At 37.7% G+C, this 27,484-nt stretch overlaps 1 protein-coding gene across 2 annotated transcripts in view; it reads right to left on the bottom strand.

The window, feature by feature from the left end:
- Positions 1-27,484, bottom strand: part of p130CAS (Serine_rich_CAS and FAT-like_CAS_C domain-containing protein p130CAS) — a 224,606-nt gene that overhangs the window by 45,808 nt on the left and 151,314 nt on the right. For both annotated transcript variants that reach the window (XM_081747113.1, XM_081747112.1), the window contains exons 2-3: positions 17,104-17,247; positions 13,352-13,504 (exon numbers count right to left, since the gene is read on the bottom strand). In XM_081747113.1, the coding sequence (XP_081603239.1) occupies positions 13,352-13,504; positions 17,104-17,247 (297 nt within the window). The remainder of the gene's footprint in view (positions 1-13,351; positions 13,505-17,103; positions 17,248-27,484) is intronic.

Genomic DNA, 27,484 nt, shown 5'->3' with positions numbered 1-27,484 from the left:
GATGTTAGAAATAGTGGGGGAGGAAAGAACAATGAGGACATTGGCTAAGAAGGAACTGTATTGTGAGGGACATGCTAGAGGGTATGGTGGCAGGAAAGAGAGGGCAAAGAAGACTACAATTAATGGACGATATAGAAACAGAGAAATCATACGTGAAGACGAAGAGGTTAGCGCAAGACCCTGGAGATAGAAGCTTCTCAGTTCCAGCAAGTGACCTGCCAATAATGGCAGAATACCTATAATGATGAAGAGATTAGTGTTTTTAACTGTCCTGGAAGTTTCGTATTAGAATAAGCAAAATTACGCGACTAAAGAGAGAATGAATGGGAGAGTCCCAGTTGAGACGAAATTTAAAACAAAAAACTGATAAGAGTTTACTTCTGGTGCAAGAGGACGCAGGTATGACCGCAGCCAGGTAGGTAACTTAGCACTTGACAACGTCATGTTCATCGATTCCCCATTCTTCTCACATCCTGGTTCAATTCTAGCTCCCACTGTCCAAGTAAGCTTTAACATAGACAAATACCGTATGCGTGCGTCTTCTTGGGAGTCTCCCGTATCCTCCCACTTTCATAAGTCCATAATTATCTCCGTCTTATCATCACCGTTATACTTAGCCTCAATACAAAAGTGGGATATTAAACTTTTAAAAAAAATCTCCCTACATTCTCATTCCACCAATAATTTCAGAATCATTAATCTCCTGTAGGTTAAAAGGTATAATCGTGGGATGCGAAAGTTTTTTTTTTTTTTTTTTTTTTTTTAAGAAAGTAGTAACTGAAATCAATTAATTACAAACACAATTAAACGCCCAAAAACTGATGCAAGCTAACACTAATGCTCTTAAATCCCTTAAGCATTCCTCATTCCCTGAGTGTTTTAAAGAAAAGATCATTGGAAATGCATTATGATAATGATATTACAAAAGAGTCATGCCAACAGACTTTAATTGAGATTCAGACAATTTGTGTTCATCAACCTAACGTTGCAAACCAATCAACTATGCCAGCAGTTACAGTTCTGTCATAATTGTGAAGCTCCACCAACTCGTATGCATCCTGCATTGCAGAGATTTTGCCTTCACAGCACGCATATATTTTAAATAGGGTGGTGTCTGCCGCCTTAACAAGAAGACGCTTATGACCCGATCCCTAATAAATAATTTTGGATGCTTCTAACGATTTCTTGTTGACTCCGTTGTTAGGGCAACGATGGAAATATATATCAGGCTATAAAATCGGCGGAATGCGAGGATCACAACGAACGCATCGTAGCATTTTTTTGTTAATTGGGGAAGCAGAGTAGAACATTGGAAAGACAACGCTGGAGGCAGCTGTGTTCTGTAAAAGAGATTAAACCAATTGACAAGAAGAAGACTCCGTCTGGCTGCATCAGGCTGCGAAACACAATGGAACTATTTATTATCTGACACAAAATGCTCATCCACATAAAAGTCTTGTAGACAAAGACGGTAACAAAGAATTCATTTAAAACAACATGAATTTTATCACCGTGGAAATTAAAATTTTATGCCTCATTCTACGAAGAACAAATTGTATGCAAACACGAATAAATTAACGAAATTAATACAATATGTTTAATACCGCCGTTTAATGCTCAATAACGAGCAAATTCCCAATGTACTGCAGGTTTCAAGAGACGGTCGACAATAATCGTAAAACTGTTGAGGAAACTAACATCCTTCTCCAGAAAGGCCTTTTCAGAGGAAAAGAAATACACAACACAAGAAAGGGATTTGCTCTCAACGAAAGGATTTTCCTCCTCCACTCCATGGGTCTCTTCTGGGAAACATCTTAAGGTTACCGTCCCTAACCATTATCAAAAATCACACCCTTCTTCATCCTCCCTTTCGAATGTAGCTTTTAGACAACTTTGTGCAATTACTTCTACTAATGTCAATTTATATCCAAAGATGACTTCTTTCGAATAAATAATACTTCTCTTGTGGTTAGCGTTTACGCTTTTTGCGGGAAGAGCCGGGTTTTATTTGCGGTAGAAGCCCAGGTGGTCTAAATCCCATATTAAGCAGTAGGTAAGTCTGGTACACATTCTATGCTCACAAGAGACGCTTAACTCGAATCGAATCAAGCAACAAATAACAAATAAAATTTATCCTGCTTTGCCTCAATTGTAGAGCGCTCACCTCTGGTGCGTAGCGTTGGGCCCCTGGTTCGACTAGTTTTTGTAGTGTTGTGTTGGACAAACACCATGTGCTTGTGTTTTCTAGGGATTCTCCCGTTTCACTTAGCATTGCAGCATATACATGAGACGTTAAACTAAAAAAAAATCCTTTGTGTGAACTCGGGCTTAGTTTACTCTTGGTTCAGAAAAAGGGCCACAGTGGCTCGGTGGTAGAATGCTTACTTCTGGTGCGTGGGGACCCTGATTCGATCTCGCCCAAGTAAATTTGTGCTGGACAACATCGTGTCCGCGAGTTATCTCGGGGTACTCTCGTTTCCTCCCATATTCTCATTCCACCAATTTTCCCACGATCATTCACTTGTCATAACCATCTGTCTCCCTTAGCTTAACAAGCATAATTGCGCACCTTAAACAAAGATTAATGGACACGTACTTGCGATATTTTATAAACATTACGATGAAGATAATTTTACTTTTGCTTCAGCTTTGGAAAGAACGAAACTTTAACCCTTTGGGTCTTTCTGCATTTCCAGTTTGATTCAACTGACCTGAATAAAGTTTCCAAATTACAGCATTTCCTACCTAATCATAGGTTTTCAAAGTTAAAACCTACTAAATTAACGCTATTAAAATAGGGGTGAAAATCTTTATTTAAAGACTGCCCACTAAATGTCTTCTTCTTGTTAACCTCAACCATAGGTTGGTGAGCAACATGTAAATTTTAAAACTTTTCTCTCCCTTGGGAGAGCTGTTTTATACTTTGATAAGGCCTCTTCTTCGTAACTGCATCTAGATATTCTATCCTTGGTCTTCCTCTTCCTGGTTTTCCTTCTGCCTTTCCCTCTATCAGCTCAGTGATCCAATCGGAGTGTCAAATAAGATAGCCAAGCATGCTGTTTCTTCTTTTTCCTATTATCTTCATGATCTGTCGTCCTTCATTAGCTTCCTTTAGTACGTCTTCATTCCTTTTCTTTTCCGTCCATGATATGCGCAGCATTCTACGCCAACACAGATTTCAAATGCTTCCACCTTAGATATTTCAGCTTTTCTCAATGTCCATGTCTCTGATCCGTACAGCGCCACGCTCCATACCAGTGTCTTAATAAATCGTTTACGAACGTCCAGCGACACATTTCTTGATGTTAATAGTCCTCTGTTATTATCGAATGCTTGTTTAGCCTGCGCTATTCTGGAACTTACGTTTTTTTCACTTCTTCCGTCCGAGGATATTAGACTTCCTAAATAGCGGAACGTCTTAACGTCTTCGATTTTCTCTCCATCTAGCCATACGTTTGCTCCTTCCTGTCCTGCTCTTGTCCACTTTATCACTTTCGTTTTCTTCTTATTTATCTTTTCAGTTGGTCGTTCAAGTTTGAAAGTGCCTCCTGCATGTTCTCATCGTTCTCCGCTATCAATGCTATGTCATCTGCAAACCTTATTGTGCTGAAAACCTGACCATTTAAATTTATGTCTTTCTCGTTGTTCTCAATGAATTCTTTCATAGCCTCTTCTATATAGACGTTGAACAGGAGAGGTGAAAGTCCACATCCTTGCCTCACTCCTTTACTTATTCTTGCTTCCTTCTGATCTCTTCCTATAACAGCTGTCTGGTTCCTATAAAGTTGATATATTATTCTTCTATCTCCGTAATCTACTCTCACCTTCTTCAACGCTTTGAACATGATATTCCAATCTACGTTGTCAAAAGTTTTTTCTATATCTACAAATGCTATCACAATTGGTTTGTTTAGTCTGATGTGCTGTTCCATGATCAACTATAAGCTCAGTATTTCTTCCCATGTTCCTCTTTTCCTCCTGAATCCAAACTGGTCCTCCGATAACAGTTCTTCGATCTTCCCCTATATTCGTTGTGCGATAATTTTGCAGTGTTTTTGATGCATGGGAAAGCAAACTTAACGTTCTGTGTTCTTCGCATTTCCGTGCGCCTTTCCTCTTCGGGATAGGTACCAATATGCTTTTCTCGAAGTCTCTTGGTATTTTTCCCCGAGATGTACATTTCATTAATAAGATTAAATAGTGTCTTCTTTGTTGCTATTCCGAGATTCTTAATAATTTCCGTTGGTATTTGATCTATTCCTGGGGCTTTATCATGTTGCATTTTCTCCAAAGCATTCTCAAATTCGCACTGTAGTAGTATCATAAAAGAATAATACCCGACATACTACGTCGAATGTGACTCGATGAAAGACTGCAATTCGTTATACAATAAATAGATCAAAGGCGGAAACAATCTTGGTAAGAAATAAACGTGAAACGTGTAACGACCAGATTTCTTTACCTAGCAGTTACCTTCTTCAGAACCGAAAATACAATTTTTAAACAATGCATTTTAAGATTGACACCGGAAGTGATAGAATTATTTAAGTTGTCCGGGCGTAAATTCACCATAAGCTTAAAATCTCATGCTTTGTTTTCTTTCTTCTCTAGAAGATTACGCTAGATTAGAAACAGGATATCTGTATGTAATCTAATACAACATATTTTCGTCGTCGGAATACAATACGGAGCTTGCTCAATGTGTATTATGTATGCATCACACACTTTATAAGGTTTCCTCTTCAGTTGTTTTCTTTATTAAAGTGGACGCGGCATTAATGAGACATTCCTACACAATGATAAAGAAAATATGCAGCAACAAAGCAACGTTTTGACCTTCGGAATGCGAAAATGTTGGGGTCTATTTGAAGATTTCCATATTTCCTTCTCGTGTAGCTTATTTATTGCCGAGAGAATGATCGCTCGCTTGCGTGAAATGTTATCTCAATGCAGATATAATCCTGTAAGACCTCCAACCTTAATGGAAGTTGTGCACGCACATACCGAGACCCATATCAAGAGTGAACTGTGTTCTTAATTTTCTCTATGAGTTAAACCTTCTTTCGTAGTAGTTATTGCCTAAGGGATTACGCCATCTTCGCTGTCATTTCTGCTGACATGAAGAGCATTTCTTCATTGTTCCACTGACTTACTGGTCTATATTCTCATCTAAGTTATCATATGGCTTACTACCATCCAAGACTTCCCAATACTGCAAGACAAAGAAACCACCCACTCTACCCCTCCTTTGCAGGTTTATTGCTTGCGACTATCTACATGATCCTTTGTGAAGACTTTAGCTCCTTGATACTACAGAAAGTCAGAGTCCTTAAATTGAAGGAATATTAATTGGCATGTAGCCTACTTCATGAATATTTGTGTATTGAAACCGTAATTACAAGAAATATTTGTGTATTGAAACCATAATTACATGTTCTTGTATAATAATTGGTATCCATAACTAATTCCTCTACAGCCATAGTTAATTTTAAAGCACAGGGGAAAGGAACTAGCCAAAATACCTCTGCCTAGCTGGGGACCTGCAGTGGTTCAGTGGTAGAGCATTTATCTTTAATGTGTAGATTCCTGGTTCGATCCAAGCTCGCGCCAAGCGGACTTTGCGGTGAACAATCATAGTCTATGTGAATTTTCTCAGGGTTATCCCGTTTCCTCCCACATTCCGCCATTTCATTCATTTTCATTATCACCAGTCTCCTTTAACCCAGTGGTTCTCAACCTTTTCTAACTGGCATCACGACATATTTGCTTGATTTTTTATTAACAATAAAATAAATTACTACAGTGTAAGTCTATGAGTTTCTATAAAGTAGTGCCTCTATGTAGCACTGAGTATTGTTGCTGCCGCTGGAGGCGCTGACTACTACAGTGTCTCAAAACTGATTTTAAAATTCTAAAATTTTGCGACACATTGGTTGGGAACCAGTGGAACGTAAAACTGAAATATTTCAATTTTCCTCCCTATTTGCTTTAGTGGGTCTCCACATACCTACGGTAGAGTAAGTAGACTAGAACCTGCCATCGGGTAGAACACTCAGACACAAATACAAATACAGGGTGTCTCAAAAGTCCCTTGACATAGGGTAACTTATTATCAGAGTTACAACAAAATGTAAGAGGGGAAACCGTCTCCAAATACGATGTTTTCAATCTAAAGTGAAGGATTTTTTTTTTTTTTTAAATCGGACTAACCGTTTGGGCTGTACACGCTTTATGAGCCGAATGTTAAATGAAAATGCAAGTTGCTATTTACCTGGACTCACAACATAAGTGAATGAAGTTATTGTCTTCTACACTAACGTGTTGATGGCCAGCCCTCATTTCAAACATGCGCCATTCACAATACTCTTACAAAAAAAAAAAATAAATAAATAAATAAATAAAAATAAAAAAAATGTTAAAAATATTTCTCTCTCTCTTTCCTCACCAAATATTTTCTTCCAAATCACAAGCACTTTTCTTGATTTCTTCCCTCTAACAGGAACCACACAGGAATTACTTTCCACACCAATGTATTCCAACACACATTTTTACTTTCTTTGATCAGTCGCAACTAAAACAATTCTATACAGATATATACGAAGCATTTCCCGCTATTATACCCGACATAACTCCTCTAAACTATTTTTAACTGACTTCAAAAACAGGAGGCTCTCAATTCAAACCGTATGATGTGGGTATGTTTATGCATTCTCATTTAGAAAATTCCGGAATTCACAAAAATTCCGGAATTTAGAAAATCCCAAATTCATAAAATTCCGGAATTTTTCCGGAAAGTGAAATTTCAGATTACGGAAAATTTTGGTCATCCGTAGGTATAATTCATGAAATATGACCTAAAGTTATTAACCCTGAAAAATGTTAACTTGTTTAACCGACGTGTTGTCCAAATATAAGATATATCAATCCATAGCTCATATCGAGATGAAAAAGTAATAGGCCTATTGTTAAGGGTAAATGCATAGCTTTCGAGATAATAAAAAACTTATAGGTTAAAACTACTGCCATGTTTTCATTTTGCAATTAGTATTTATTTATGTACCGTATATGTAGCAAAATATACTGTTGACTAAAAAAATTGTACGTATTGTTGTATGTGTTTTTCTACTGGTAGCAGACATACTGCTTTAAGCAATACTACTTGTAAACATTAGCTTAATATTCGCTCATCTGCTAGCTGAATATTGTAAATCTGCTCCCTCAGGGCTAAATAGCACTGCTACTTTTCACTTAGGGGACCAAAGCTTGATTCCCGGTATGATCTAAGTCTTATCACATCCCAACATTAAGTTGTAGGTCAACACCTTGCCTCCCCTCAACGGTGTAAAGATATATTAATTCAAACACACAGACACATACTGAATAAATTGAAATCGATCTATGAAGAAACATTTCAGATATGACTACGCTACATGATTCTAGTTCTAAGAAAATGTCAGCTTTCCCAATAAATCCTCTCGCTTTATCTCCGGTGCATGGAATGAATAAGCTGACGTCAGCGTAAGATCAGAATCGGGTTTTAAGATTCTCCCACGCAGAAAATAAAGATGCTTGAAATTCCAGAGATGATGCAAGAATCCAGGTACGTGGGCGTCAAGGATTCTTTCGAGCGCATTACATTGAAAATGCATATTTCTGGCGAGTTAATAAAAGAATGGATTTCTACCATTTATGACAATTATCACCATCAAAGAATATTATGAGCGACTGGCATGTGAATGGTTTTGTATACAGTTCACAATGCTCAAGGTGGCATAAGACAATACACATTGCCTATTTAAACCACGTCTCATGATTTTATCCGAGGCAAGTATCCCCGCCGAGGTTCGAACTCTGAAAATGCTCGCACAGTGTCCATCCGTCAGCTGCTTAACCACGACGAGGTGTATGTATGTTTAGTGTTGTACTATAAAGCATTAGTTCAATTACGAGAAAGATAATGGTTTAAACCAGTGCTGTGATTCGGTGAGGAAAAGGAGTTATATTGAGAGTTCGATTCCTATTTTATTGTTAGTGGTTATTTGACGGTGAATTATGAAGGGTCAAGTTTATATATCAACTTAAAGTATAATTATTAGTAGTAGACCTAGTGTGTCAGTGTTAGAAATATGTGTATCATCGTTAGACAGTAACAATAGACATAATGCTACGTAAATGTACACTTTTTCCTTTTACACACACAGATACTGTACAGTACATAAGTAAAGAACTGTTCCATCAAAATAAAAACTACCAATCATTACTGGCAGAAAAAAAGTCTTCTGTCTGGGATTTCTCACTCCGAAGTACAGTATGTCATTTGGATTAAGTCGACGTCACGCATTGATTGATATGTGTCTTATCTTTGCACATTACTATAAGCTTCAGAATTGATCTTAATAATGGGCTAGGGGACACGGTTAGTCAATGGTAGAGCTCTTACCTCTGGTGTGTGGGGTCCCTGGTTCGATTCCTGATCAAGTAAGCTTGTGATGGACCTCATGTCCGTGGGTTTTCTCGAGATACTCCCCTTTAATCCCACACTCTCATTCCACCAATTTTTCTATCCTAATTCACTTGCTTTAATCATCCTCTCCCTTAGCCTAAGGCATAATCGTGGGACGTTAAATTGAAAGTGTTCTCATGGGAGTATATATCATTAACGTGAAGCATTGGGACGGTATGCTGCCCTCCTGCTGGTGTAGTAATGACAGATTTGATGAGGGCATATGTACTTCAGTATCAGCTTCAACTTCACAGGAGGCATGGTTAGCATAAAGCATCAAACTTTAGGTTTATACGTATAAAACTGATTTTCCTAGAAAATTATGTACAAGGATTGACACCATTGGCGTAACTAGGATATTTTTCCAGGAAAAGGGGGCATGGCCCTTTACCTTTGAAAATTTAAAATATCCTTACGTGTGGTCTAACTAATGTTCCCCATGATACGAGAAGTACTTTCCTAAATTCACGACGAGACGAGTCTCATCGGCAACATTATTTCACGCAAGTCAGACCTCAAACATTGTTTTCGTGCTACATCATTCACAATATAAAACGTATAAATTGATACAGTGATTGTAGAAACACAATGAAAAGCATTTATCAACGCAAGTCATTAATACACAAAATACTCCAATAGCAAATATGGCTTTAATGCCGTCGTATCACATCCTTCGTGGATCTCCGGTGATCCGAAAGGATTCGGACTTTCTAGATGAAATTAAGAGAGAACACAAACTCACAAAACGAAAGGAGAAGACCTTATCTCTCTTCTCTTATCATAGCCAACAATGGGTACAAAATATATTCTAGAAGTAGCATTGTTCTTGGCAGTCTGCCTCCCTCTAGTTATGCCTTCATTGACACTGAGTCATATAATTTTGTTTAGATCAGTTCCACGTCTCATATAGCCTCGTTGGTGAAAAGGGTGATAAATTGAAAATCAAAATGGATTGGCATCTTTGAATGTATATTTTCTATCTACGCTAAAAATATTGTAGAAAAATTAAAATGAAATCTTTTAAGTTTTAGGCCCCACGGCTAGGCTAAAGGAGACGGTGATGATGAGAAATGAATGAAATGGTGTAATGATGAAAGTAGCAGGAAAGGGAGAGCCCCAAGAAAACCCACGCACACGAAGTTCACTTGATGCAAGCTGGAATCGAACCAGAAGTGAATGCTCTACCTCTGAGCCACTACGAATAATACTGTAGAATTTTACGTATACTTCGATAAATCTGCTTATATGCTGTTCATATGGAAGTAAAAAAGTATAATCGTGAGTTATTGTACATGTTTTCGAAGTTCCACATTGATACAGGAAGTAACGCAGTTAAAATTCATTATTCGAACAGTGGATTCTTTTGTTGTACGTATATCCATTTAGAAAAACAACAAGAATGACGTAAATTTTGTTTGCAATGACTCAGCGAAAAAAAATATGAAGTGAATGGTTGTGATCAGAAAGCAATAAGGAGAAGAAAGTTCTGCTGTGAAAAGAACAGAAATAGCTCCCACAGTGCAATTAAAGAAAGCTATTAAAAGAGTCCATAAAAGGCCAATTAAAATGTTAACAATTAAAGAAAGGCTTCGTCACCACCCGAAGAATTTCTCTTTCTCTATGACTTTTAAAGTATAAAATATTGTGACAAACACCCACCATCTAAGCCCAATGCTAGACAAGTCTCAGAAGAACCGGTTAAACTGCTTAGAACCAACGCTCCTCCCTCTGTGGTCGCTAGAGGCACACCCACTTCCTTTATTTCTAATCCAATCAACAGTTCTAATTTGGAGCAAAAGCCTTGTTCCATGTCACTCACAACAGATCTCATCCTTTTACTACAGACAGATACATCTCAACGATCTCAACATCTCTTACACAGACAACGAGTTTTCACGGTTATTAACTCAGGATAAAACGCTTAGTTGACACTTTACAGCTTTTAACAAATTTTATGATTTAACAGAGACTATAAGTACTTCCATATCTTTAACGTTTTCACTTCCCAATATGCAAGTTCCGGTTTCGAATTGTTCAGCTGAACATCTGATCTGTTCACGATTTTTGAAGCAGTTTCTCGACAGTTCTAGAACATAAATACACTATCTGTCAGGAGCCGCAGTGCCTCAGTGGTAGAGCGCTCACTTATAGTGCGTGAGGTTCTGATTCGATCCAGCTTCCACTAAGTGATATTTATGGATGGATAAACACCGTATACGTGGGTCTTCTGGGTGTTCTCCCACTTCCTTCCATTTTCTCCATTGATCATCATCAGAACCGTCTTTCAGCCATGGCCACTTTTAATCGGCGCTAACTCCGGACCTATATTCGGGAACAAGATCGTGAAACGAATAGTCGGACCCAAGAGAAACGGAAATGGGAATGGCGGAAACTTCATAACGAGGAACCACATAATTTATATCGTTTACCAAACATTATTAGGGTCAAATCTAGGAGGCTCAGGTGGGTAGGCCAGGTAGCCAGAATAGAAGAAAACAGGAATGCTTTCAACAGTGGCGTATTTACGATTTTGTTTTGGAAGGGGCTTTGCCTTAAAATGTGAAAATTCTTCAAGATATTTCATATACTTACTATAGTAAGTAAGATTTTGGGGGAGGCTTAAGCCCCCCTAAATACGCCACTGGCTTTCAAAGTTTTAACTAGAAGTCCAATCGGAAAACGACCATTAGGAAGACCTAGGCGGAGATAGAAGGACAATATTATGATGTAACTCGCAGAAATAGAACTACAAAGTAGAAACTGAGTTCAATTGGCTACTGACAGAAGTCAGTAGAGAGCTTTTGTGAAAGCGGCATTGAACCTTCGGGTTCCACAGGCCATAGAGTTAGTTAACTCGGGTTGAGACTCGCTATTCCTCAATCAGGCTCGTAATCACTAGTATCAATGATGCTCAAGGTATTTCAGGTTCCCAATCACTCAGACTCACTATTCTCAATAAGTCTCATGTTATCTCCGACTGAAACATGGAGCTCGCACTCAATTATTAAGCTTGAACTCGATTGAACCCAGAAGATAGCTAGTAAGTTTAGAAATCTTCGTTATATATAAGATAAATCTCAACCAGCGAAGTAGTTCAAGTGGTAGAGCATTAGCTTCGCATTCGGGGGGTTATGGGTTCGATTTCTACTGCCAACTATCCTGACTGGTGATTTCCAGGGATTTCCTCAGTCCTACCAGGCAAATGCCGGGATGGTATCTACTAAAAACAGGCCCTGGCCGATACCTTCCCAAATTCTTTCCATTGTTATTGCTGTTGTTAGATATCCCGTATAAAATGGCCTCTGAGCTGTATCTGGTGATTGTTAAATACATAAACGTCCTTCCAAATATTTTTCTAATGTTCCATTGTTAATTTTTACTAAAATATATAGTAAGTTACCAGCTGTACCTGAAACATCTGAATCAGAAGCCTGAAGATTCACTGCCACAGAAACAAAGGATATGAAATTTTAGTGAGACAACGACCTAAAGGTTAACATGGAATTCAAACCACATCAGCTGCCACCTAAGTCTGACTGATTCTAACAACAAACGAGGAATGCTAACAATTTGGCTACATAAGAACCCCCAACAGACGAAAAGTAGTATTAAAAATATTATTTCAAGAGACAAAAAAAAAAAAAAAAAAAAAAAAAGAAGTCTGAGGAAGGCGATGATTCTCCCTAAAGACACCTTAGATTATAATTTGATACTGGCCAAAGTGGAGATTCATGTGTAAATTCAAGGGTTTGCTAAAAAGAAAGAGCGACAATGCTATAGTCTTATTAGCAGAGTGAATACCAGTTACACTGCTTCCATTAAATCATCCCCACGTGCACATTCATGTGGAAGATGAACACCGCCAGCACATTCACTTTCGTTGATGTTTCGCAGGGACTATCCCATGAACCTCATGGCATACGACGGATGTTCGGCTATGTCCCGTCGCCACTTAAGCAGATTTTGCACAGCGTTAGTTGTATGACACCTGGCACTATCATGCTATATGATGGGAGTCACTGTCAACAAGCGCCCTAAGGTATGTACATGCCAACGTAAGCAACCAGGGTTTGATCCCCGCTGGGAGTGGGAAATTTTCTTGTTCGATGCAATGCAGCTGTGAGGTGTACCCATCTTCTTTAAAATGGGCACCTGTGGCAACCTGGGGGTGTAAAGGGACAGGAGAACTGGTACTGACTACATTAACTCCATGAGTGCAAAGTGAAGAAAATGTGGATCCTTCCTTGCACACACACCTCTTGGACTTTCAAGCTATGTTCGAAAGGGAGGCGATCTTTACTTTACTTACTTTTACTTTTCTCTCCTTGCTAGTAAGCTCAACGATAAGGTCAGCACGGAATAATACAAGAATTTTCTGCCCAAAATCTATTTTCACTTCCTCGTTAACTTCGTTGTTCTTCGTCAGCAGCTATAAAGTAGCAAATACAATTCTCTCCTCAATACTACTAAAGCCTGTGACAAACATCTTGGCATTTCAACTAAACGAATGAAATGCAAGCTCTGACGCGACGTTGCCAAGTGGTAAAAGGATGTGGCTATGGCTAAACAGACGAACTACAGCGTGGTCAGGTGGCAGGGGACAGTGTGGATGTGTACAAAATGAATGTGGCAATACCGCTGGCCTCTCATTTGCTAGCAGCATTTAAAGGGAATTTGGAGTGCTGCCTTCAAATGCCAAGATGTTTGTCACGCCGTTTAGTTACAACGTTTTTGTTGGTCCCATTCTTTTTGACTCGTCATTCGCGCGTCATTTTCAGTCTAATATATAAATTATAAAATATAAATATAATACAGTAATAGGAAAAATGATTTAAAAAAACTGCTTACCTTGTTAGGTTGCACATGCCAACTGCGTCGTTTGCCTTGTCGCTGCAAAAGATTAATCTCCGCATCGGGACCCAATGATTCCAACGTTGTAAGACCTTGCTCCGTGCGATACACTCCAGCCAGAAGACGTAGCCGGTTCCCTGGACAGATTCCCTAAAATCAAACGGTACGCTGGCTTTATTTATTGTTTGGTGGCTGTACTAACATAATAAGTACTGTATATGCGTACTTTCCTCATGCTGTGTCGACGTATACATAAACTTAGATGTTTATTATACTGTACATGCCTACAGCTCAATTTTCGGTACGCCAGAAAGTGACAATGACATTCGGATGTCACTTTACACATTAAATCTCGTTCCATATAGCTTTGCTGCTGAAAACGGACATTTACCAAAAAAAAAAAAAAAAAAGTAATCGATAAATAAACATGGATATACACAAAATCGCGCCGGTTTTGGACGTATGAGCTGGCTAAAACTTCGCTGGTTTGACATATACCTGACCTACATAGAAAAATACATATAGGCGAGGGGCAATCAAAAAGTTCCCGGAATTCTGTTGTAGCTCTTTATTAGCACAATATAAGTACACATTTGCTTTAACACCTCGAAAGTTGGCACCTTCGGAACACAAAACACACTTGTTCCACCGTTCCAGCAATTGGTAGAAACACCGCTGAAAGGCCTCTTTGGTATCTTCCCAAGTCCAGCCGTCGCGTTGATCTCTTCTACGGTGTCAAAAAGGGGTACCTTTGAGACTTATTTTTAGCTTTGGGAAGAGCCAAACATCCGATAGTGCTAAACTGTTCTTAAGACTATCAAAGTCTCTGAAGCAAAATTTTCCCCAATTTACTTCTATATTAACTTGATGTTTGCGCCAAGGATGTTATAAAATAGAGGATCTGCCTATATGTATCTTTATCATATGAATTCAGTGAAGCCAAAAAAACAACCGAGCATCGTCTGAGCCGGCAGATCTGATTGGCTGTTTTCGTTTCCGCCATGATTGTTGGCTCGAAACATTGCAATCCTAGTGGCGCGGAGTGGGCAGAGTAGGTGTGGCGAAGCTGTGACGTATGGCTTCACGATTTTGTTGTATGGGCAGATCCTCTATTTTATAACATCCTTGGTTTGCGCGTTGGTCGAACTGCGACATTATGCCAACTGATCACCACACACTCGTCCATTCAGCTACACTGACCTTTTCACACTTGTCAGATTCATAATTAGGCAACCTAACGACCATTCTGTACACGATTCATTGTGATTGCGGCACAAATGCCAAAACTACAACAACATTCCGGAACTTTTTGGCTGCCCCTCGTCTATATAGCTATATATTCGTCCAAGACTCGAACTCGGATACAAAAGGCCATTTGATATGTTCACGGTACAAGTACGGCAAAGGAGCCATTTCGTAATTTAGACTTTTTTATTGTAATAAATTAAAAGATGAGCAGAGAATAGAACAATTTGTGATGCAGATACACTGAACAAAATAAGGAATCTTAATATAAAACAAAAATACGTATCTGAATATTTTTTGCCTGACAGTATCAAGTCATTCCTAGTTCAAGTAATATCAAAACTGCCTAACAATGCTAAGTCAATATCGAAAATTCTGTGACCTCACCGGGACACGAACACACGTACAACTTAATATATCAATGTTTACTCTCTTGATCCAGAAGAGGAAAAATGCTCAACTCCTTAACGTTATAACTCTTACCATGGAATCAAATATAAATCACACTGACTCGTTTGACATATGAACCGTGGATATCGAGTTTAACGTAAATCCTAATCGCATTCACCTCACGTGACGTCACTCCACCGTTAAACTACATCAATACGGTTGATACTTAGACCCCCAGGAAACACAATCCAGGCCTCCCACCAGAGGGGAGACTATTCTCTGTCATTGCCTTTTTGTGTGTATTGATCTATTTAACTAATTCTGATATGTCACTATGAAGTAAGTGCGTAACTATGAATAATTTACATTGCAAATTTTCATACAGTGTCACAGTTTCCTTAATCTAGAAATATGATAGCTCTACTTTTGTACTCAAAATTTATATCAATAAGGATAAACATTATGAATAGAAGCTTTCGTATCATCACGAACTCAAGGTAATGTTTTAGCACAGTGGTTCTCAATCTTTTTTGACTGACGGCACACTTTACTAATTGTCTTTCAGACTGCGACCTGCGACACACTTACCTGATTTCTTATCAAAAATAACATAAATATTATAGTAGTGTAAAACTATAAATTTCTGTGAAGTAGTGACTATGTATTACTAAGCATTGTTGCTGTCGCCGGAGGCGCTGACTGGTACAGTCTATCTCAAAATTAATGTTAACTAATTAATTAATGTGCAATGATTTTTAAATTTTTAAATCATGAGACACACCTTATGAGACTTCATGACACACCAATGTATCGCGACATACCTGTTGAGAACCACTGTTTTAACAGATCTGAAAATTCCTTCCTCATTTCTAGTGCAAGTGACTTATTTGATAGACTATATTACGGAAGGAGTGCTGCGCACCATGTGTAACATAAAAATCGTTTCTTAATATTAGGACTGGAATGGTAATTAGTGAAAGACACTTCAGAGATAGTGGCGAGAAGACACAATTTACAGAACACGCAACTAGAATCTAGTCTGTCGTTAATGTGTGTATGTGTTTATATACCTACAGTATATCATTACTGTTAGAACCATTTGGTCTCAGAAGTGCATAAAAATCGATCGAAGGTGTTCAGAAGACCTGCATATGTAGGTGAGACCTGAAGACAATATTGCAAAGATATTTAAATACAGGGTGTTTCAATGTGGTGCCACATTTAAAATAAAAAGGTATAGCCTATTACCTACAATATTTAACCATGTTGTCAGATACACGCCTTACGATGTCTACATCAATATTGTTTATTTCAGTTGTGATATTTATACGGAGGTCTTAGATGGTAAGTGGCTTGTATCTGTATACCCTGTCTTTATAATCCGCTGATATTAAAAAGTCTGGTGACTTTGGAGACCACAAATCTTTAGATGACGGCGAGAACGAAGAACAACGATCTCAATCTGCACGAAAACGCAAGCTCGATATAATATATCAGTACCTGAGGTGGTTTTAAAGTACGGTACAATGAATCTAACACGAAAGTGGATCAATGAGTACCATACCAAACATTGAACATGATCGACAATATTTGAAGAGGGTTTCGACGATTGTTACGAATTACCTCTTTAATTACATTCTTACAGGATGGTTGGAAACTGTCAAATCCTTAAGGTTCATATGGCCCTCTTCAAAGAATTTGTACCATCTGGAGATGTTACTACAGTCCACTCAGTTTTGCCAATACGCGCACATCACTTCCCTGTGAATTGTGTACTTTGTCCTTTTGTCCGCAAAAGGCGAACCACCTCTCTCTGTTCTTCACCCAAGAAGATGACTGTACCATATACACCACAGAGTAGTTCACGCTTCTGCCGCTAGAGCTACAACTGCTGACTACAGTGCAAATTCCAAAGCAGTTCTCGTACAATTTTCACGTTCCAGATCAGTATATCGCATTTGAAAAATTGCTGTGCCTTACTTATTGGTTCGCCCCGGTATAAGAGTGTCCTGAACATCATTAAGTTTAAGTGCATGTCCTGTAATTGCAATGTCTGATTTATTGGAAGTACTTAAACGTTTATTATCTGCAAAAGAAAATTTTAAATAAGTTACCTGTCTTCCCCTGAGAGAGCAAAGCCACCATCCCTCTATTCCTCCCGTGTTTTGCTCCAACACCGTCAGAAGGTCTCCTTTCCGAAAGGCAAGTTCGTCTGGAGACTCAGCGATGTTGTCATACAAAGCACGTGCCACACAGTTCTGCAAATGCAAGAAGGAAACAAAATAAGATTTAAAAAAAAACAAAGGTCTGTAGAACAATGCAACATCGCAGACACAAACACAAATAAAATGGCAGGAGACAAAAAGCAATAAAGAAGAGACGGCGAGACAATTCATAACATGAATACCTTCCTTTAGTGCATGCAGAGTGACATGCTTAAGATGCCGTAAGAGCATTACGCTTCTCACTAAACGGACCATCAACACGTCTGGAGGAATTTGAATATATTGCGGTGTCTGACGAAAATGTTCGAAACTTCCAACATGAGTTCTTACATTCCCTTTTTTTTTTTTTTTTTTTTTTATTAGTATTCCTATCGGTAACATACGACAAAATTAACTTCTGAGTGGAACATAATCGCACTCGGAAAACAACGCTTCTTCTTCATGTACATTATATAACCCTGTTTCCTATAAAATATTTAAAAGATCTACTGTACTAGAGAAATGCATCTGCTCATTTACGTCTTTGTTTCTTCTTCTTCTTCTTTTCTCGCTCACACGTTAGATATGAGTAGTACTATTTGAACTAACTAATGCAAGCGGTTCACTTATTTAAATTTAAGCTAAAAACTACCATTTAATGAAGCCAGATCTGTTTTCTTTTCCAGATGTTAATTTCATCATACGTTATACTGAATCTAAAGTATCCTTATATTTGAGGAAGAAAAGCTACTGTGCAGATACAAGTAATTTTAAAGATGTCAGAGTGGTTCAATGGTACAATGCTTAATTTACTTCTGGTTCAGAGACCTTGGTTCGATTACAGGTCATATGAATTTGTGGCGGACAACATTATATCTGTGGTAGGATTACCACCTTTTGGCAAAACCAGACACACTTTTCAAACACGTGAAGACTGCCAGTTCCATAGGTCCAAATTTGTACAAGGAACTTTAAATTTTTACGAATACCAGATTCATTGTTGCCAAGAATCGTATAGATAGCTGCATAGTCATATAGGTACACATCGAGAGTCAAAATTTACAAATGTCAGTAAGAATTTCTGTTAAGTATTTGTGTTTTGGATAATTTGTCATTTCGTCATATAATGCATCCGTTTTAGACTTAATTCGGAACGCTGAAAAATTTGCTTAAAGTTCGGGATGCCCCGCTCAATTCGGGACAAATGGCAACCCTAATCTATGGGTTTTCCTCGGGTTCTTCAGTTTCTTCCACTCCTCTAATTCCAATAATACGAGGCGCATCCAGAAAGTAAGTTTCCCACGTGTCCCATAGCTAGGAAACCGTATGTTGCGCGAAGCGACTTCATGTACGTGAGAGAGTAAGGTCCTAACATGATGCATGCGCCAGCAGAACTTCCCTAATTCTCTCAGTAGCGTCGTGGCAGTGATTGAAGATTGGCGTTCCTATTCCAGCTCCCGCCGCGTGTGAAGTGCGAACAGTGATAAAGTTTTTGAATGCACAGGGTATAGCACCGATTGAAATCCATCGTCAGCTGTATCGTTGCAAAAATGTCAATGCTGATCCTGTGCGCCTTGCTTTGTGATCTAGGGTCAGTTGTTTCAACACAAAACTTCTTGATCAACAGACACTCCGTGACAGTGGTGTTCAATAAGGAGCAGAACTGCTTGCTCATGCCTTTAGGCCCATGGACCTGGCACAGCTAACGATGGATTTCGATTGGTGCTATGCCCTGTGCATTCAAAAACTTTATCACTGCTCGCACTTTACACGCGGCGGGAGCTGGAATAGGAACGTCCATCTTCAACCACTGCCACGACGCTACTGAGAGCACTAGGGAAGTTCCGCTAGTGCATGTGCCATGCTAGGATCTTACTCTCTCACGTACACGTAGTCGCTTCGCGCAACATATCGTTTCCTAGCTGTGGGACGCGTGGGAAACTTACTTTCTGGATGCACCTCGTATTTCCTTCACAATTTCTGCACAATACAGCCTTGGAACGCTACTTTTAAAGATTCAGTAACATCGCGACACATTTGTTTGATATTTTTATTACAAGTAATAATAATATCTATTATAATAGTGAAACCAATTAGTTTTACAATGACTCTATATTGCACTGAGCATTATTGCTGTCGCTGGAGGTATTGAAGGTACAGCCTGTATCGATTTTAGTTAATTATTATTAAATTCTTCATTATTTTTAAATTCTAAAATTTCGCGACACACCTTAGAAGACTGCGTGACACATTAGTATGTTGCGACACATCGGTTGAGAACCACTGCTCTAGCCATTCAGTAAATAAGTCAGAAGAAGAGAAAAGTGAAAAGAAACTTTGAAATAAACTCGGTCAGGCCTATGTTTAAAGATACATTTGCATAGTTTGATATAAAATTCAAGAAAAAACTTCAATTTGGAATGCAGCTGGGATTAGAACCCGGGACTTTCAAACCAAGAATGTTATTCATGTATTTATTATCGTAGTTTAATTGTAGCGCGATTATGAACCTGCTGACTAAAGAACAGATGATAAAACACAATGAATGAGCATTTAAAAAAAATACAAAAACATTATAGTTGAAGTACACGGAAAAAGACCGAGAAGACCCATGGCGACGATATTGTCCACCAATTCACATAGTCCGGGGATAGAACCGAGGACTTCAAGTACCAGAAGTAACTGATCGATCGCAAAAACCGCTACGCTAATCTGAAAAATTACCTTGAATTTCACCGTAAACGATAACTACTTTTTTTATTGTTAATACAGTAAAACCTGTCTTCAACGGACCCTTTATTAAACGGAAAACTGTCTTAAACGGAAATATTTTACGGTCCCATGAATTTTGGAGAACAAAACGTGTAAAAAGTCCCTTCATTAAGCGGAAACTGTGTTACGCGGACAACGGAAAGAAAAATAAACATTTAACGGAAAATTCTGAGTTCCGGACTACAGCGTTTAGAAGATGTTTAGACATTCTGTGAGACATATACATTACACTGTCTGCGATAAAATGTGAGTTCTTTTGTTAAATATTTCTGGACAGTGTTTACCTTCCCCAACCACTACTCATATTCACCCCCACAAATTGTCCTTAATCTCCGCAACTTAATCAAAAATCATACGGAATGTCGCAAAGAAGAAAACGAGATAGAGGAAGAAGAGGAATACGATACAGAGTTCGAAGAAGAGTATAGAATAAATACATATGAAGATGCTCTCAGAAGTTTAAAGGAACTGAAAATTTTGTCTTACGGAAAAATGATTCTGATTCACTTAGTATAATTTCTCAGGCTAAAGTGTATGCGGAAAGTCAAGCAGCAATGTACACATAAAACCCTGCTTGGCTATTAGAAAAATAAAGAAAACGTGTGCATAGTATATTTTGTATTCATTTTAATTTTTGTGTATTTATTCGTTGAAGAAAGAAGTACTGTAATCGAACAATGTACGTACAGCAATATATTTTCTCAGTATGCCCTATTATAAGCATGTATTTTTTTAAAAAAAGAAGAAAGGTCTACCTCCACTAAGGGGAAACCTGACTTTAACGGAATTTTTTGCAAGTCCCGCTCGATTCCGCTAAAGACAGGTTTCACTGTATTTATTTATTTTATTTTATTTTATTTTATTTTAAATACAGACGGTGCAAACGATAACGCTTCAACGGCGAAAAGACGATTGCAACGCGAAGAAGAGTATCTATCACGTGCTTATGGTATGGCGTTATATTGTGTAGAACGTGATAGTAGAAAGCGATCAATATCTACTAAATACATAACATCGAAATTCCTTAAAACACATCTTGTTTTAATTATTGATTCGCTCGACTGACTGAAAGCCAGAATTACATGTCATCACGCCGACACTGAAATATTCAGAACATTCGAATCAAACTATCCAGCTACTTAGAAGAAACAAAATAGCTGGATCCAGATGTCGAGTTCTGTTCCTGTAAAACAGTAATTTTGAATTTTGTCAAGTGTGGGATCCACTTTGTTCAATACTACCTGCAACCCTACAAGTTAAATCAAGCTGAGGGGCGGATCCAGGACGGACTTCTGGGAAGGGGGGCGTGGGTTGTAATACTGCTACTTAGAGCTACTTTTAAGAGTTCCAAACACTGGGATGGGTTTTATTTATATATATACATTTTCTTTAAAGTTTCCTCTTCTGGGGGGCGATCGCCCCAATCCCCCCTGGATCCGCCACACTCTAAAATCAGTGGTTCCCAACTTCTTTTAAAATGCCGACATTCTTTACTAAACACCCGCAATATCGGGACACACACACTTGATCTTTTTATTATTATATGTAACGATGTCTGTTTGCAAACTACTCCTAGACCGCTGGGTCAATTTTAATTATGTTTGATATATGAGTGGACCATAGCTTAACTTCGGTTTTATATCATGTTACTTTGGTTAAAATATGTATCCCAAGGGAGGTGGGTAAGCGGGGCATTCAAAATTCATGCGAAAAATTTAGTATCTCACAGGGTTGTGAAAACCCATTAAAAAAACAGCCCAGTGGGTTCTACTGGGTAAAATTGGGTTTTATTGTGTTTTATTAGGTAATATTGGGTTTTATGGAATTTTGTAGGTATATTTAAAGCCATATTTCTTCTTAATATACCATTTAAGCATATATATTCTACTGTACACATGAAACTATATAATTTCCTTGTGGGACCGTCGTAGTTCACGTCTGGCACGGATTCCTAGTTCGATCCCAGCTTCCGCCAAGTGCGTTTGGTGATGGACAAACATGGTGTGCATGGGTTTCTCGGGGTGGTCTTGTCATGCCACCATTATTATCCATATCATCACAATCTTCCTTACCTTACCCATAAGACATTGAACTGAACTTACAAATAACAAATAATAATAATAATAATAATGCACAAGGAATCCGTGAAGTCCCATACGCATTTTGTGGGACACACTTTGAACCATTGACACTCGCTTATATTTCGATTTCTAGAAAGAATGAAGTACACAATTTTCTGGAGTAACAAAGAGGTCGATAGTTTTACGTAATATAGAATAGGAATAAAATCTCCTGTTACACTTATGATTCAAATCCCTGAGCCAGACGTCCTGAGTTTCAATTAAACCACGTGGGGCAAATACTGGGATAATGCCTCAAGTTCAGAAGCCAGAGATAAAAAAAATGACTTTATTGAATGTATGTTGTTTTTTCTAAAAAAAAAAATGACTTTATTGAATGTATGTTGTTTTTCTAAAAGAAATTTTAAAAAAAAATTTATGAATTGAAATGTTGGAAATGGATTTTTCCTCATTTTCAGTTGCCAATTTGGTTTCTTACAATATATTTTACGATTAAAGGGGTTTTGTGACACAATAATTGTACTGTGCTCCACATACTCCATCAGATACGCAAGAAGAATTCGGAAGTTCCACGATCTGACTGTTGTTAGTGTTGAGAAGATAGAGGTGTATCTTTAGTGATTTCCTTTTTCAAGTGAAGCGTTCTCGATTTATAATTAACTGACACATGGAGAAAGACATTTTATCTGTTTATATTAATACCCAAGTATATAACAAAAACAAAGGAAATATAGCCGCATTGCTTTTGATTTCATACTAACTGAAGTGTCCGTTCTTTATACGGGGAGAATTAAGCTCAAGGGAAATGTTTGAGACTCATCTCCCCCTTAGTATATGCATATCAATGAAAGTGTAGAAAGATATTCTATTTCTGGCATGAATTTTTAACCTCCTTTTCCCTTAGGAAAGTTACGTTCCCCTTTCCTTAAGCCCTTTAAGGAAAGTTACATAAAAATATGCAAGTTTGAGATAGGTACTAAATATTTTCTAAAACTCATTTCAAACTTCAAGCATTTCCCGTGACGCGATTACAAACAACATACATCGTCGATTTAAATGTGAAGAAAGAAATAATAGAAAACACCCTCTTTCTTCCCTTCAAATTGAAATTTTCAAAAACAGTCAAAGTAAAACAATGAATAAATAATAATAATGAACTATGTACGAAAATTCATTCCAAACGGTTTAACCGTTTTCCCGTGTAGCGCGCGCAAACAAAATTCTTTTAATTTTTGTATAATAGATTACAGTTGAACAGCGTTACAGCGAATTTGATCGAGCGCAAATAAAATTCATTATGAATGATTTCCAAACCTTTTTCGCTTTCAATGTTTTGGTGGGAAATACATATTTTAAGCCAATTTTGAAACTAGGCATACACTAAGAAGTACGATTAAATGAAAGTAATCATAATTATATTACGATTATTATCTCAATCCAAGTTTTGAAGTGTATTTTTTTTAGGTGGGCCTTTTTGGGTTTTATTGTGTTTTTTTTTTATGTGGGTTTTACCCAATAAAACCCACTGGGGAATTTTGGGCTGGGGAAAATTGCAACAACCCTGATATCTCATAATCTGTTCAACTTACGAGTATGAAACTTAGTACGTAAATTCTTCATTTAAAATAACAGGACCTGTGTCTAAGTTTTTTCTGGAAATTCCAGTTTTAATGGGGAAGGGGGGAGGAAGCGTGCGTTGTATATAAAATTAATGTAATGAAGCCTGTCTGTGAACCCCTTCTAGCTGCTCCAATTTTGATTGTTTTCGATACATGAGTGTTCTTTGGGCCTATTTTATGTTTTCAGCACATTTGTGACGAGGAGAGAAGGCGTGACATGTAAAAACACCGATATTAGTGTCCAATCCATAGTTTTGGGAGTTGCTGACATTACTATTAATACTCCCAACGGAGTTATGGGCTGAAGTGGGAGAAAGTAACAAGTAAAAATAATACAAAACCATTGATATTAGTGTTCAATCCAAGAAGTGAATAGTGACACTGCCAATGCCGAATTAGTGTATCGTAAGGGGAGGAAGGGGTTCAAATAATAGTTTACGTAAACTTATTATCTCCATGCGCAGAAGGGGCATTTCAGCTAGTAATAATAGTCCTATAAACTAGTTTCTATAAAGAAATGACTCTATATAGTATTGAGCATTGTTGGTGAAAATTTCACGACATAGAGTCATTGAGGGTGAAGTCGGTAGTCGGGTGAAGTCGGTAGTGTGTAAGGTATGACTAACTGACAACATTGTGTTGAGGCGAGTGAAGGAAGAAAGGTTTGTTTTGGAAACAGTTAGTCATGCTGTATGAGCGAGGGTGAGATGAAGGAAATTGGATCGCAGAACGAGCATACCACGAGACTTCTTTGTGTGAAAGGTGAGTCACTCATGCCGCTTATTCTTGCTATTATAAGTTTCGTTCTAGAGAACCTAAGGTGTATAATGAGTTGCACGTGTAGTTTTGACTTGCGCATTTTTTCGTGAGGTAAGATAAGGTTTCTGTGTAGAGAGTACATAGTTGTTGTCTTGATGCTTTATGAACTAATGGTAATTTGGCAGAGAAACAACGGGGTAACCTATGTGGGGCGAAGTCGGTACTGTTGTGTGGGGTGAAGTCGGTACGTCTTTTCCATGCTTGTAAAATGAACATTCAGCATGAAAATAAATACAATCTTTGTTGTAGCTGTGTTTGAACCTAACTTGGCCTTAAAATGCACTCGACAATCAAACACAGTGGCATAATCAGAACAAAGGGTCAGGGAGCACCAGACCTCTCCTGTATGAATGGTGAAAAATGCGTTTCAATAAAGTAGTATCCATGTAGAAGATGTAGTATCCATGGAAAAAAGTCAGGCAGGGCACGGAAATACTTACTTCCCCCGATCATATTTCACAGCTGACAGGGCAACGAGGTAAGTTTGCACATAGACCTACACCTAGGTCTCTTCAGTTGGCGGTGGCAAGTACTCAAGACAATGTGGCACGTACTGCCGATTTTGCTGACAACAGAAACATCTGTGGGTTTTGTGGACGACCATACAATAACGAGACATGTACCAAATTCTTGGATTGGATACAGTGCCAAAGTTGCGACACCTGGTATCACGAATACTGTGTCGGTGCTTTATATAAAAAACAGTTTGTTTGTGGAAAATGTTAAACTGAATGTTTGTAGTGGAACTTTGTGTACGGACAATGTTGAATTGAAAGTGTGCTTGAAGGTGGAAAATTTCTAGTGATGATATAATGGTTTATGAGGAAGTAGTGGTACCTAGTAGAACATATGATTAGTAATAAACATGTACCCAGTTCACCCCATGCACCTACCGACTTCACCCCCACAAACGGGGTGAAGCGGGTAAGTCGCCGACTTTTCTTTTTCTCTCTTTCCTCACTTTATTGTTTCACACTTGTACATCCATGTCCATTGAGTTTATAGTAAAAGGTTCACTGTATCTAAAACGAGTTTTAATTTTCAAATAACTATCTGCATAAGCACAGTGTAGTGCATTTTATCCTTAATACACCGACTTCACCCCCAATGACTCTATCCTATGCGACTGCGTGACACGCCGGTTGGGAACCACTATATTATAATAATAATAATAATAATAATAATAATAATAATAATAATAATAATAATAATAATAATAATAATAATAATCCAAACCCTACATTGGTATAATTTTGCACATACTGAAATGGTCTCATTAACATATTCTTTTCGTCATTTGGTATTAATCTTCGAAATTTCAGATTTAAAATATTTTTGTAGAAGTTTGGGAATTGGAAGGCGTTAACCAGAACACACATAAGATCTAAAACCTTAGAATAGAGAGACTTTTGTTACAATAGGTAGTGGAGTACAGAATAATACAGCCACACAATTCAATTGTGTTTATTTATTTCGTTTACTTGTATGTGTTCTAACTCATAATAAACGTTTATAAACAGAAGTTTAAAATGATATACATACATGTGGTTCCCGAATCTGCTTTTCCCGCATTTCTGATGGTGACTCAGCATGCTGACGCCACTATAGAGCTTCTTGAAGTACAGAACTCAAAGTGGCGTACTTACGATTTTCTTTCGGGAAGAAGGGGGGTGGGGAGCTTTGCTAACTTTATTCCTGGAAATGTGGAAATTTCGAGAGGGCTTAAGCCCGGAAGCCTTCCCTTAAATACACCACTGCGAACTCCATTCTAGTGAGTTACAGTATAACGTAAAAGTAGTTACAATGCTCGCCATTCTCATGCAACTAAGTTGATTTTGCTAAGCTGACTACTGTTTCGTACTATTTTCACTGGTGGCGTATATGTTAACATTGCGTAAGAGTGTATCTCTTACATAACCATGCACACACTGAGCAAAACAATAGCAAATCTTTCGTTCTTATGATAAGCTTCGCTTCCCGTGACAACTACAACGGTTTATTACAAATAAAACATGTACCAATCATTATTTCTACAAGTAATGCGAATTGTGTTGAGTACAATTGAATCAGTCATTGCGAAAAGGCCATATGTCCATCCCCACCACATTTCATTTTAGTGCAAATTCGAGACGTACACGAAGAAACGCGCATCCCCTGTAAAAAGCCCAATTGTATGGTCACACTATGTTACATGTCCTACACTATTGACTCAATACCATCGATAACATTGTATACGTCGAGTTTGCAATCCAAGTATTTTTTTCTACTCAACAATTTACTTTGGTGGATATATGGCCTTTTCGAAAACACTGATTCAATTACGATTAGATGTTTTTGCATAGTATACAGTCATCTTGCATGGCTATGTCTCGTATTGTACAGCTCTAGCTTGTCTGTTAGATCCTTTAGACCGGAGGTTCTCAATCTTGTCTACCTGGGTTTATTTTACCTTAGGTATCTTTTTAAAATTTATCTTTAATATTTTTCCTTAGAATTCACTATATTTACTGTTAAAATAATTTTGAAAATTCGAGTTCATAGAGCCCGGGAACGGACTATCCCAGTTTTTATTATTTTAAAAGTTTAAAAAAAAACTGTCATGAGACTCGAATGAAATTCTCGACAGGATTAAAGATATCGCTGTATTATGTTAGTAAATTCAGTTTTAACAAAAATTTATAATACTTTCTTCCTGTATACCTGTACACATTATTATTTTATTGAAAGCCAAAGTGAAACTAGGAGCCACGACACACTTTCCATTAATTTCGAAGGTACGACTTTCAAAATGGTGTCAGATAATCTTTCATTAAAAAAAAAATCAAATATTTCAATAATCATAAGAACTATTGAAATAGTTTATGGAATAATTTTTAATATCTAAATCATCTTTTAAAAAATTATTATTATTATTATTATTATTATTATTATTATTATTATTATTATTATTATTATTATTATTATTATTATTATTATTATTATTGAGCAGAGCTCCATTAT

This window comes from Thermobia domestica, chromosome 18 (assembly GCF_964235325.1).
Source record: "Thermobia domestica chromosome 18, izTheDome1.hap1.1, whole genome shotgun sequence".
Lineage (NCBI taxonomy): Eukaryota > Metazoa > Arthropoda > Insecta > Zygentoma > Lepismatidae > Thermobia > Thermobia domestica.
The sequence above is the reverse complement of the archived record's forward strand: the minus strand, read 5'-3'. Positions and strand labels throughout refer to the sequence as shown.